Source organism: Globicephala melas, chromosome 7, assembly GCF_963455315.2.
Source record: "Globicephala melas chromosome 7, mGloMel1.2, whole genome shotgun sequence".
Taxonomy (NCBI): Eukaryota; Metazoa; Chordata; class Mammalia; order Artiodactyla; family Delphinidae; genus Globicephala; species Globicephala melas.
In genome coordinates, this window is record NC_083320.1 from 91,362,279 (window position 1) to 91,376,933 (window position 14,655).

The 14,655-nt window shown below is 39.1% G+C and overlaps 1 protein-coding gene across 2 annotated transcripts in view; it reads right to left on the reverse strand.

Annotated features, from left to right (window-relative positions):
- The window catches only part of THSD7B (thrombospondin type 1 domain containing 7B), a 1,218,744-nt gene that overhangs the window by 33,532 nt on the left and 1,170,557 nt on the right, over positions 1–14,655 (reverse strand). For both annotated transcript variants that reach the window (XM_030883051.2, XM_060302483.1), the window contains one exon: positions 12,904–13,021. In XM_030883051.2, the coding sequence (XP_030738911.2) occupies positions 12,904–13,021 (118 nt within the window). The remainder of the gene's footprint in view (positions 1–12,903; positions 13,022–14,655) is intronic.

Consider the following 14,655-nt stretch of genomic DNA (forward strand, 5'->3'; position numbering starts at 1 on the left):
CACTGAATAATCATAACAACCCCGGAGGAAAATGCTATTATTTTTCCATATTATAGATAACATAGGCTTTGCGAATAACAGAATCTACCCATTCTGCCCCCTGGGCACTGAGGAGAACATATGCTTTGGACAGATGTTCCTTCCCAGCACCACTCAAATCAAATCATACAGGTTGGACGTCACCTTATTCATATGAAACACTGTCCCTGCTTGGTGAACACATGTGGCTCAAGATTTCACATTAATTCTTGTTTCAATACTCTTCAGTTTTATGATAATCTTTATGTTTATTCTCTTGAACTAAGTATCTATTACCCGAATGTCATTATCATTGCACTCTGTTCTCTATCCATCTATGTAAGAATAATGACAATGTAGTATCACTTTTATCACAGCTAAAGAGGTTCTATTTCATTAAAACCAAATAACTTCAAGCTTGTTCTTGAATTGATGGCATGCATCATGGCCATTACTTTAGGACTATTTTATTTATTTCCATTAAAGTGACAGATATTTTCTGCGGGACATCAAGGTGGGGGGAACCTAATGAAGTCAATGGAAAAAAAAAATGATGCCATTACGTTTTGAAATAATGAAGTCTTACAACCACTCATTGAAAGCACATCTATATGATTTCTCTGCCTTTTGCTATCCAAACACCAAGATACGATTTTCAAACGATGCCAGCTTCTATCGAGAAGCATATGATCATTCTACATTTTGAAGTATATTATCATGTTTAATTGGCTAATATTAAAGTTCGTAAGAAAAATATTGCTAATGAAGGCACGAGGGTATAAAAGGTACCTACTGCACCTCAAGTTTCTTTGGGTTACTTGATATCTTTTAATAAGTTCCTTTTTCTAAGTCAGGGGTATTTGGCTGTATAAATTAAATAATCAGAGAAAGTATCCCTTAAATTAGGCACTTTCCCCACAATTCCTGAAGTTGTAAATATAAAATCTAGCTACGTGGAATACAGATGGTATAGAAAAGGAGGCCCACCATTTCCAATGGTCCCTGGAATTCTAAACATCACACTGGATGTAATATTCAACCTTGCACCTATCTCTCGGCAGTAATTATTCTATTATAAAAGGGACCTCTAACGGCAGGAGACTTAAGGAATTGTTTTGTGATAGTGATTTTTCATGAGAGGAGAAAGCAGGGGAGGATGTGGGCAAATGAAAGATATTTAAAGTTATGATCTGATATAGAACATGAGAAAAATAACATTTTAAAATAGCTGATGAATGGCGCAAAGAAACCTGGACTTGGCATCAAAATTCTCTAGTTGTAAACAGTTCTCTCAGATTAACAGCTAGTAAATGATGTGACTGTATGAAAGTACTTTAACTCCTCTGAGCATAAATTTCCTCTCCTGTAAAATAAAATTAAGTATACGGAGAGTCATTATCTGAGGATAATTCATGCTGGGGAAAATGCCACTTAAAAATGAATGTATTTCAAATAGGAATTCAATTATTTTTAATAAATAATGAAAAATGTCTAAATGGGACTTTTTCTGCAAGTAAAAAGTATGCAAGTGGGTTTATTTTATCTAATATCAACTACCATGCAGGTAATTGCAACTATGCAGTTATTATTAGGACAAAGAATAAATCAACCATTGATATTTTTTACATAATTTTATGATGACCCTATGAAAGTTTTATTCTATTGTGACTGGCTTTTGCAGTTTGATCATAGAATCTTTGTTATTTGAGTCACTTTTCATCAATTTTCTCAAGAGCTCCGCTTAATCTTTGGTGTACAGATTGCTCCACTTTGTGCCCCTTTTTTGTGGGTAAACATTCCATTTGCAGCTAGAGATGGACCAACAAATACCTCGATGCAATGACAGGGCATGTGCGTTAATCCAGGAGACTCGTTGACTGGGGGACGGCTTTATAAGTGGTCAGTTCAACAGCAAATATTTTGATAGTATGAGGGGTTCTGCTTCCTATAGATCTCACAATTATGCTGATTCAGGTGAAGAATACTGAGATGATGAGGACTCCTTGGACTAATCTCATGTTGCATATGAATTTAAAAATACCATATATGAACTACCTTAACAACATAACTAAAATAGAGTAGGTGCTGGCTAAATCTTAATATTTTTAATCATTTATTTTGACAACTACTATTTCATATCAATTCCTAGACCTGGCCCTGGAACAAACCTGTAATGGGTATATAAAGCATGCTACTTCTATTCTATTGGGCTTTTTCACATTAAATGCACACAGCTACGAAGTCCATAATGATTTAGCCTGGTCCCACCCAACCTCTTACACCCTAGCCTACACTCCTTTTGCCCTCAGAGTAAGAGTGAAGGTGGCTGCCGTCCACATCCTCATGCTTCCAATCTAAGAATAAGAGAAATTTCTTGGACGCTCTCCAGACAACTCGTTTGGGTTTATGAATCTATTTGAAACCTGAATTCAATAGTTGATGTAGACAATATGTTTAATGGGTAATACCAATGAGATATAGAAACTGATTCTCTTATTCATCTGCACTTCAGGCTATAAAAGAGAGAAAAGTACTAGCTCCAAAATGTTTCCATTTGAATAAAAACCCAGATTACAGTAGGTTAAGTTTGCTAGCAATTCTCTCTGAAACTTTTCCTCCCCTCCCTTTAGGAATATTGGGAACTCATTATAAGCAGCAGTGATACTAGGCCTACTGTTAAATTAGCAATAATTTCTGGCATTGAAGGAAAAAGGATTGCATGGTAAGACTTCCAGAAGAAAATAGATAGTGGGGCACACTAGTCATAACACACAAACACACCCCCCCAAAGAAAGGCCAATACTGGTATCTGCATACAGGTTTAAAGCATATTGGACCAGATCACACTCCCATTGAACTCAGCAGCGGTCAGGCTTCACTCTGAGGTTCCACTGACAAAGGGGATGTGGGATATTTTAAGCAGTAAAAAAAAAAAAAAAAAAAAAAAAAAAAACAACCCTCAAAACTCATTACATAGGGCTTCCCTGGTGGCACAGTGGTTGGGAGTCCGCCTGCCGATGCAGGGGACACGGGTTCGTGCCCCGGTCCGGGAAGATCCCACATGCCGCGGAGTGGCTGGGCCCGTGAGCCATGGCCGCTGAGCCTATGCGTCCGGAGCCTGTGCTCCGCAACGGGAGAGGCCACAGCAGTGAGAGGCCCGCGTACCGCAAAAAAACCCCAAAACAACAAAAAACTCTTTATATGTTTGTCAATGTATACATTCATAAAAAAGAGATGGAGTCAAACACAATGGTTCTCTGTTCTGACCATACACTCAGATCCAGGGAGCCAGTCACCAACACTGTTACAGTGATAGGCTCTACACAATGGTTCTTCTGTGGTCCTGACAGATGCTCATTGAATTAACTGAAAATCATGGTTTTGATAGCTCTGGACAATTTGAATACGACCCAGGCACACAATGCAAAGTACGTTTGAATGGGAAATTGGAAAAGGAAATATAAGAATAGAGCAATGACGAACTTGCCTGTTTAATCTTAAATAGTTCATTAAATATCTGAGCAATTTATATGAACATACCTATAAACTCCAACGTACCGTAGCCATGTAAATACGAAGACAGTAGTATATGAAGTCACTTTGAGCTTACAGAATGGTATTTGAATATTACTATTACTGGTTTGCTTTCCACCTGGGAACTATTTTTTTTTAACATGAGTTATATTTTCAAGGCATGTGCGCAACCATTGGCAGGGAAAGGTCTTCCTGAGCTGACATCTGTAAGGGTTGGCCAACCTACACCACAAAGAATGATGTTCAGTGTCACTAACCTCAAGGTGATGATGGTCCTTCCTGATATGCACCAAAAAATTAGGTTACTGAATAAAATGTTTCCACTTTTAAGTATTTGCTACTTTGAATTTACTCTTAAGCCTTTGGTGGCTGCTACCTAGTATTAGTCAGTTGAAAATACTAGCAGATTACAAAATAAATGAAAACAGAAGCAAAGGGATACTAACAACCACCTCGTTAATAGCTGGTCAGGTCAATCTGTTAATCAATTTTCATCACATATGTCTCTGTGGTTAAGGCAATTTATTGTGTAATACCTTTTGTCATTATAAAAGTATTCCTCATTATGGAGGGAGGGTCTAAATTAATTGAGTGAATACAATGTTCTAAGATATAGAGACGATATAGCATATTCTTGCTTAGTTCTGTTCCCTTCCTTATCCTGCTTTCTTTGTTTTCTTTCCCGAGAGCACCTGTTCTCCCCACCCGCCTCAAATCTATCGCTTCAACAAGAATCCCAGTCTCATTTCCTATGTGATAAACTGAAGCCCAGAGAAATTAAATAATTTTTGCAAAGTCACACAGCTAGAAGGATGGGAACAAAAATTGCTTTTACTCCAAAAGCATCTGCTTTCCAACAAATCTCACCTGGTCCAAGTCAGGTATCAGATGCTATGCTGAGGTCATTAGGCCACTTGAACAAGTTTGAGAAGTACACTTAGGCCTCCCCTCTGCAATAAATGGGTTACCTGTATTCATACAGTTCATATTTTCCTTTAGAAGAAACTACTTACAATTATGGTATTAACACCTTACTCTGTGATAACTCTTTATTTGCTTTTGGGTACTTGTCAGAGTAAATTTCTGAAAGCAGAAGTAGGTTAGATTGTCTATAAAATGCTCAGTTAATTTCATGCAGTTCTTTATGCCGGACATCTGGTTTTTACTTCTCTTAACACACATCATCTGGAATTTTTATCCAAGTTTATTTTTTAAGTGCCAAGTCTGTTGTAAATATACAGCCTGGATTGACATGGATTGGGGATCAAGGTTATTTCCTAATATAACGGAGTGGAGAAAAACTACGATCTTGATCTGCGGCCTCAAGATAGATCTTCAGCCTGTGTCTGGCATTGCTGAAGATGGAAGGTGCAGGAATGATTCTGCCTTCAGAGCTACAGTCCATGAGTTTCCCCTATAGAGGGACTCCTTGGCTTGTCCAAAAATGGCTTCAGGCATCCAGACACCTTTCATCATAGAGGACACTCAAGTTAGGCAAGGCAAAGAGTCCATAAGTTTTTCAGAGTAAAATAGATGAGCCCCAGCCATAACCATCTATTTGGGGGTGGGGTTAGCGAAGTAAGGAAGTAACAAGACCACAGTTTTAGAGGTCAAGATAGACCATGGTATCACGGGAGTGAGATAGGTCTTTTAAAGGCAGAAGATTAGGCACCGTTGCCTTTGCTTGGAGATAGAGCTCCAGATTTCTCTGTGACAGTGCGTATGCATTCTAGCTGCTTATTTTCAGTTCTGTTCCCAACAATCACGTTTCAGACCCATTAAGAGGTATCAACACTTGACAGACCACTGTAAGTATACAGCAGAAATACCCGCAATGAGGCTCTCTCCGTGAGATGCAAGATGACAAAGTCACAGAGAGTGATTTTAGCAATCCTGGAGCTATTCTATCAGTCTCACACATTCCTTATCTGGAAGACTGGCTCCCTGCAGCTATATTCCAATTAGATGGAAGAGATAATAATATGCAACACTGCTAATTATGAGACAAGTATACATATAGGAGGCTTAAAATTCAGAGAGACTTAAAGCCCTCACTGCCCTTTATGTTCCAATCTGAGATCCATTTCCTCTGCTTATTCTTAAATACACCTAAAAATTATAAGAATTTTTATAAAGTGACATAGCACCAACCCAGGACCAAGTACATAACATGAACATTTACATATACAGTGTCAAATGTAAAGGGGCGCAGTGGAGAAAATGGGGCTTAGAAGACACCTGAACTTGGGTTCAAATCTTTCCTCTACAGCGGACAAGCTGTGTGACCTTGAACAGGTTACTTAATTGCCTGTCCCCATACCTGTAAAGTTATGCCTATAATTTCATACTACTCTTGTAAAGAGCTAAAATACTCCTGGTACCAATAATTGTGCCTTTGACCAATAGATATTAAAAAGTAATTATTCTAATATTTCGTCTTTTTACCGATAAAAGATAGTGGAATAAAAGGCTGGCTCAGTCTTACAACTGGCCATTGGAAAAGCCAGCTTTAAAACTGGATATTCTTCTCTAGTCTTTCTTTTTTCCCATTCTACAATTCAGCTGCTTGTTCTCTGTCATAGGAACTAATTACTTGATATAGTCAATAAGTTTGAGCTGTTATAACTATTGGACTGTGTGTGATCAAGGATATGACACTGATCATGTTTTATTCAGACACAAACTGAAGGTTACTGGCTTGCCTTTTAAAATCTTTAAACAAAAAGAGAAAGAAAAAAGCTGGAAAGCACAAACTTGTGGTGCTTTGGAGTTAATACAAAATTATTATTTTCATTATGGACTAGAGTGGACAGAAAAATCATATGCCATCTGTGAAACACAAGAGGCAGGCTGGATTACATAGTATAGAAAAATATTATAAACTCATACACCCTGAATTAAAAAATATGAAAGAGGAACAAATCATAATCTAGGATTAACGACCTTCTTGGAACGTTTTGCTTAAATAATAATTATGAATAATCCATGGTATGCTAAATTTAGGGAGTTCTACATTCCACTGAACTGATGAAAATTCAACAGACAAAGATCATGACTAATCCAAATATTAAGCTCTTCTATTACATGCTTTGATCTTTGAAATCTATCTAAAAAGATCCCTTAGTGGAAGTCTAGAATCAGTCTCTCTTTAACGTGAAATAAATTGGATTCAAGCTGTTCTAACCTTGAAATCTTTAACACAATTAGAAAGTATATGCCAAGCATCGGGTGTACATTAAAGAGACAACCCAGACGCTTGGAAATAAAAAAGAGCTCCCTTCAAAGTCTCCCCTCAGATCAATATAGTTCTGTGGGTTTGATGGGGAAGTGTGGCTATGGGGGAAGCATCCAGGACACCCAGCTTGCCAGGATTTGCCCAACAGCCCGGTGATTTCCTAAACGGAGACAACGGTGTGCAGTCTGCTCTTGGTAGAGAAGTCAGCGGAGAGCCGCAGGCGCTGAAGTCAGACGCCCCTGCAACTTGCTTGCGCACTTTCATGTGGCTAAATAAACTCTGTCTCCTCTTGTGGTCCCCGCCCCATTGCCGTCACCACTTGGAAAAAAGAAAGCAGCTAGTACAAAAGACAGCTGCGGGCCGCATAGCACAGGGAGATCAACTTGGTGCTTTGTGACCACCTAGAGGGGTGGGATAGGGAGGGTGGGAGGGAGACGCAAGAGGGAAGAGATATGGGGATATATGTGTATGTATAGCTGATTCACTTTGTTGTAAAGTGGAGGCTAACACACCATTGTAAAGCAATTATACTCCAATAAAGATGTTAAAAAAAAGAACACTAAAAGGTGGCAAACTTATATTAATACAAACTGACTATGGAAAGGCCCTAAATAAATATATTCTGAATTGGAAAAATAAAATAAAATAAAGTGATTATTGAAAAAAAAAATTAAAAGGACAGCTGCGGGCACACCGTTTTAGAAGAGACAAGGCGCAGATGTTTTTCAAGGGTGGTTTCCAACCTTTTCGGCGCCAGAGTTTGGTCTCTTTTAAGAAACAAGTTCATCTGTGCCATACATTGCTGCATTTGATTATTTGCTGTTTGTCTGTCACTTTTAGCTTGTGCTGCATGAGGATTAAGGCATGATTTAAATGCAGAGTTGTCTTATTTTGGAAACAGTACTATCTGCCAGGGGGCTGGTGATCAGAAAAGAGAGGTGCTGGAAGAGTACTGATAGTTTGAGGGCTGGTAGAATAGAATAGAATAGAATAGAATAGAATAGAATAGAGCAGAACAGAACCACAAAGGCTGTCTCAGCAGTGTCCTGACGGTAGCTGCCTAAAAATTCAAGGACTATGTGTCCTATTCTTTGTACTGGTCGTTTTATTTATTTTTTTAAAGATGAAGATTGGGCACAAATATAATGTATAAATAGTCCTTTTTATATTTTTGTTTGTAGGTTCTGATATAGAGCCTTGAATGCAACAGGTAGTCAAAAAATGCCTGTGAGATTGAACCCTGAGAAGCCTAGTAAAGAAAACGCCAGTTACAAGAACTACGGCACCTTGTCATACAATTCTGACATAAATATCACCTCCTCAGTGGCCTCTCTTCCCACATCCCTCACTCCCCTGCAAGACACTTGTTATTGTCCATCACATAACTTGTTTTTTGTTTCGACACAGCACTCATCAGTGTCTGTTACTTTTGTGTGTATTCACTTGTCTATTTGCCGTCTCCCTGTCTTGTCATCACCATCTAGTTTCCTACTAGAATGTTAGTTTTATGAAGTCAGGGGACTTTGTTTCCCTGGGATCTTATCCTTTCTATACATGGTGTATCCTCAGCTCCTTGGGAGAATGCCTGGCTTTGGGGAAACTTCCAGTGAGTATTTGTGAAATATATGAGTAAATGTCTCTACAGCCCTGACTTAAGAATAGAAGTCAAAATAGCAGGATGACCATATAATGTATTTTCTGCACTGCCACTTTTGACAATGAAAGAGTGCACCAATAGGTGTCAGGATAAGGATAATAGATGTAAGCTTTATAAATCCTGGTTCAATATATAAAGGAAAAATGGAATACATATACATTTAGATTCCTGGAAGGTTTGCCAGGAGTATCAGGATTATGGAATATTTTTTAAAAGGCATTATTACATCTTAATTCAGGAGATCAAGGCATCTAAAGGTCAAGAAAGGATTCTCAAGAACTTACCCTAGCACACCCTTAGAAGCTAGCTAGAAGTGATTTATAACTAGTGCTATATTTATGTGCCAATGGAAACTATCAAATGACTTCCAAGTGCTTTACACAATTCGATTTCTCTACGTAGTTAACATCCCTTCTTTAGTCCTTCTGTGCCTTAGGTCACACGATGACTTTCCTTAGGAAATTTTCGATCGTTTGTCTTTGTTTATTATTCTAAGGATTAGAAAAGGTGAATTTAAGTTCAAACTCTAATTGCCTAGAAATCTCTAATAGTGGGATTCAGATTTGGAAAGTAATTTTCCTTGTTTGCTTTTGTTTTTCAAGTAGACTAACAAGGTCTCATGAGCCCACAGCACTAACAGAACTGCTTGAAAAATTAAAGTCATATTTTATAATACTAAACTTACAATTGGGGGTCTTAGTTTCAAAGGTAGTGTATTAGCATAACATGGAGATCTGTTACGTTCCACTGACTTTGTACAGTGGCAGAATTAGGATATTTGGGGCAAAAATAATGATAAACAGATCTTCTGTCTCCTTGAATTGAACACATTCTTGAGTAATGATACTCAACTTGTGAGTTTAATTAGAGAGAGAAGAAAATAGCCCCTGGCAGGGGTTGGCTGCCTTTGGGCTTAGGATCCAGTCTGCAAGCTTTTCCCCTTCAAACTTTCCCCTATAGTCCAGAACCACCTGGGCAGTGACAAACGTTAACTGAGATTTCCCCCATGTGCCAGGTACTGTGCTTCATGGGAACTAGAGGGGTTCACCCATGAAGAACCCAAACAAGGTCATTGATTCCTTAGACAGACAGATATTAAAATTGATTCAGGGACTTCCCTGGTGGTCCAGTGGGTAAGACTCCACAGTCCCAATCCCCGGTTGGGGAACTAGATACTTGCATGCATGCCGCAACAAAGATCCCGTGTGCCGCAACTATGACCCGGTGCAGACTAAAATAAATAAATAAATAAATAAATAAATAATTTTTTTTAAAAAAATGCCATTTGAAACATTGTAAATGTTCATTGTAATATATCTATATTGACATGATGACAAAATAAAAATTATAAAAAAAACGGATTCAATTTATACATAATTTAAGTATTAGAAGGTGATAGTGGGGGTGATGGTGAGATATTCCACGGGAGGCAAGGAATCAAGGTGGAAGGAAGCATACACTCAAGATCGTGACTGAAATATACTATATCACAGCAGAGACATCCAACATGATAGTGGAGGGTGATGGGGATAGAGAGGCAGGCATGCGGGAGATCCTGCAGGTCCTCGTGGACCATGCTCACAATACAGGACTTCATCCCTTCTCTACTTTTCCATGCTACCCTTTACGGCTGTTCTCATAGCCGTAGGAGAGTCACACCTCCTAGCAGAGGCCCATGAGGACAAGACTGCAGTGCTTCTGGCTGTGGGATAACCAGGGTAGCTCACACTGGACAGGGAAGCAACCAGTTATTCACATCACTGATGCAAATAACACCTCTAGTTTAATGAACTCATCTACATGTAATATTACCTATTTGTTTACTGTGTACTGTCCCTCAACTGGATTGTAAGCATCATGAGAAGAGGGAAATTGTCTTCCCGCCCCCCTCACTGCTTCATGTCCAACACATTGTACTATGACTGGCACATTAGTATTTGTTTAATGGATAAATGACTCTTAAGTCAATAGGAAAACAACTGTTCGGATTTGCATTTTCAAAATATTACTTAGGCTGTGATTTTAATGTATGGACTTTGAGTGGGGTAAAAGGACGAGATGTGAGAGTGGACCATGAGAGGAACTGAGTCTATGGGAAAATCTTTACAAGACCCTAGGGAGTCTCTGATAACACTCTTTCCTACTGGTGCTTAGGAAGGTGGAGATGGAAATTAACACATAATAAACACCAATGCTGTGTCAGGTACTGTGCTAGACACCTACATATACTTCATAGCATTTAATTCTCAAACCCCAAACAAAGCCTCTAACATGTGCATGAATTCCATTTTAGAGATGAAGAAGCTGAGACTCAGAGTAAGTCATTTGCCTAAAGAGCTGCAATTTGAAACTCGATTTACCCAACTTTAAAGTTGATGCCCAGCTGGGAACTATACATGCTACCCGATCAGAATATTTGAGAAACTAATATAGGTCAATCGATCACTGAAATCTTGGTCCTAAGATTTGCCATTTGGTTTCCTGAGGTGCTTTGCAGGCTCTCGATTGTGCAGGAAATGGCGTGCTGTTATTTCTGGACATTGTGATTCCCAGATTTTCATTTTGAGTGATGCTCTTTATGGAAATAAATTTCAGCTTCCTTAGCTGTGTTTTTCTAAGGCATATCCTGAGTGCTGTTGTCAGCTCTGCCGTCTCCAGGATCTTAGAGTTGACTTCGCAGGTGAGCCCCTTTTCCTGCTACATCCTGCGTTTGCTCCTCAGACAATCCCAACTAAGGCAGAGAATTATCGATAGCCCCAGTATGCTCATTTGTGAATAGCTTAGAAATGAGCCCATATCCTAGTTCCAGTGGTCCAGTCACAGAGCTTCTAAAAACCTCCTTCCAAATATCTTTGTTTGGTGATCAGATCCAGGTCTTTTAACCCCTTTCCCCATCAGATTCCATGATTCCTCCAACATGCAATTCTTCTTCCCTTTTCCTCCCCTACTTAGTGACTAACTATATAGCAGGATTTTCCCTAGGTCCCTATTCCAAATTTCTGACATTTACCTTGTGATAAACTGTAACTCTTTTTCAGGATGAGAACCCTATCCTAAACCACAGCTCTGTGCTTGCCTGTTATGCTCTCCTTGTTCTCTTTACATGGACACATGTTTTGGTCCCTACTTTAGCCTGACGGCTGGAGTGCCATCTATGGCTGCCATTTGCCTAGCTCGCGAGTATCAGCTGCCCCCTGAATTCCTTGCCATTGTTCATTATTTACCCAGGAACTTATAGTATTAATAGCTATCTGTTCAGCAAAGATTTATACTCCCTTTCCTCCACAGGAACTGCTTCCTCCATAACACTGTTGCTAAGAAGCGACTGGCCATCCAGAAACTACATTTCCTACTCTGCTGTCTTGCACTGAGCTGGAGAAGTGCAACCAAATTTTATCCGATGGAATATATAGATAGTAGAGGTATACGCAACTTCCAATCTGGTCCATAAAAACCTCCACAGGACGAGCTGGATATCACCCTCCAGAGAGACTTGATTATGTTTAAGCGGTAGGGCCTCCATCAAGCTGTGTCCATGGTTGACTTCGTGAAGCAGAAACTACCCCTTCCTTTATGGGAGTGAAAAATTAGTTTCAAACCTATGATAGGAAGCCACTGTGACTGGGGGGTTTTACCTGATACAGGAACTAATTTTACTTATAGGATACATCTTCTTCTAAAAGCCACAGAGGCTAACATTTTTTGAATTGGTTGAACTTAGGACCTTTAAAATAAACACCATCCCATGGGGTCAGTGGCCCCTCTGGGGTCTGTTACTGTTACTAGGCCAGTTCTTCACCCTCTGCCTCATTATAAAGGACTGATACTACTCAGCCAGAAAAAAAGAACGAAATAATGCCATTTGCAGCAACGTGGATGCAACTAGAGATTATCATGCTAAGTGAAGTAAGTCAGACAGAGAAAGACAAATACCATCTGGAATCTAAAATATGGCACAAATGAACCTATCTATGAAACAGAAACAGACTCACAGACATAGAGAACAGACTTGTGGTTGGTTGCCAAGGGGGAAGTGTGTGAGGGAGGGAAGGTCTGGGAGTTTGGGATGAGCAGATGTAAACTAATATATAGGAAGGATAAACAACAAGGTCCTACTGTGTAGCATGAGGAACTATAGGCAATATCCTGTGATAAACCATAATGGAAAAGAATATTAAAAAAAAGAACGTCTACTATGTGCATAACTGAGTCACTTTGCTGACAGCAGAGACTGGCACAGTATTACAAGGCTACTATACTTCAACAACAAAAAAGAAACATTAAAAAATAAAAAAGGACTGATAGGAGGCCAGGCTCGTTCCCTCTGCTCCCCTGGGTCAGCCTCATGTGATGTCCAGCTTGGCCAACATGCCTTATCCCGTGTGTCAAGCTATGGCATACGGAGAGATACTTAAAGACTAAATTGTTTTGTGGGAACCAACACAGGGAAGCCACATACCTCCATGGCCACAAGTCTGTGAGCACTCTGTCCAAGCCGTCCACCCCGAGAGCTGACAGTTGACCACGCATTCCACCAGGCAGTGAAGGCTCATCCTCTGGGGCTTCTCCAAGTTATGCTGCAGATGGGAGGGAAATGTGTTTGTACTGGAGAATTCACAGCAACATCCAATCAAATCACTATCCTTTTATGGGATAATAATCTTCATTCTATGAGAATAACCTTTCTACATTTTTGTGGGGAAAAATATCCTGGCTTGTAGAAACAGATGGCAAGCCTAGAAAATGATGGTCCTTACTTCACGAAATAGAAACTTGTCAGCCCCAATTTTTTTTTGATAAAATCCTCAACTTTAGAAGTAGATTGGCAGTTAAGGTACCGGGAAAGCAGGCAGTTATGTGACACAGAGATCTGTCCTGTCACTCAGCCAGCAAGGAACCAGGAGGATGCCTCACTGTTAAATCTAGGCTCCTTGCCCTCTAGATGGGCCAACAGTACATAGCTCAAATTAATAGCTACCTAGGCTAAAATAATAAATAGAAAAAGAATAAAACTCAAATCTACAAACCATCTAAAGTTTGTAAAAAAAGACCAATTAGCTAAAAACAATCATGGTCTTAATCAAGGGAAAAGTTGATGATACTGCTTCTTTTCCTCTTATCCTCTCTGAAATCCACATCTAGGCAAAATTACACATTTTCTAATGGCCAAGGTAGAAGAGGTCTTAGTGAAAGAATAAATCATCCAAGAAACACAGAAAGAATAATAAAAAAATTCTGTTTTAGGAATCACACACTGTGTGATTGGGGAAAATGCTAACACTCAATACAAGTTAAATATTAGCAATGTCCACACTGAGATAAAATTAATGATTATAGCATGCTTACTTGCTAAGTGGGCAAAATAGAAATGACCACATGGGATCTAGGACCCATTTGAGATATATAGGTATTCTAGTTAGGTTAATTTGGGACTTTAACGTTCTTTAAATATTTGCTGGATATATGGGAATTTAGAAAGCAGAAAAACTGATTTTTCTATTAATGAATAGTTTATATCGCTCTTTGTATCAAAAGGAAAGATTTATTATGTACACTAAATGTAAGATTTTCACTTATTTGGCGTTGTTGTAGATTGGTGATTTATTTGTCTTGAAGCAGACAACATCTTGAGAGGGAGATGAAATTAAACAAAATGTTAAAATAAATCACTGACACTTGGTAGATGGAACTCTGCCCTGTATTAGCCAGTCTCAGCATTTCATGAAATGGGATGTTCAATTTCAGATGGTCTAGTCTCAGGGCTGGTGTTGGTCCATGGTGATACTGTTGGTTTAAAGAGATGTTATGGCAGTACTTAACAAGGCTGAATCAGGATCGGTGAGGAGGGTTTTGTTCTGATTTTAATTTCCACTTGTGGACTCTTCTTACTTAAGGAGAAATGGGACACCTTTTATTTTGCTGGTTTCCGTGGAAACCTGAGCTAACTGGCCCCACCTATTTCCAATTATTCCAAAGACTGTTTTAGTGATTCTTATAATGGGACAGCATATGGTCATCTTTATTTCTATTAAACTGCCCCCATCGTGCATTTCACCTATACGTTGGGAAGGAAACGCCAACTTTCTTGGAATAGGTTTGATTATAGTTTTTGTCCAAACTCCACATATTTTGTCATTGGGAAAAAAAGGGAGCAATAAAATTACAAAAATTCAAAAGCCACTAATTTGAAACTTGGTAGGCAGGCATTTTG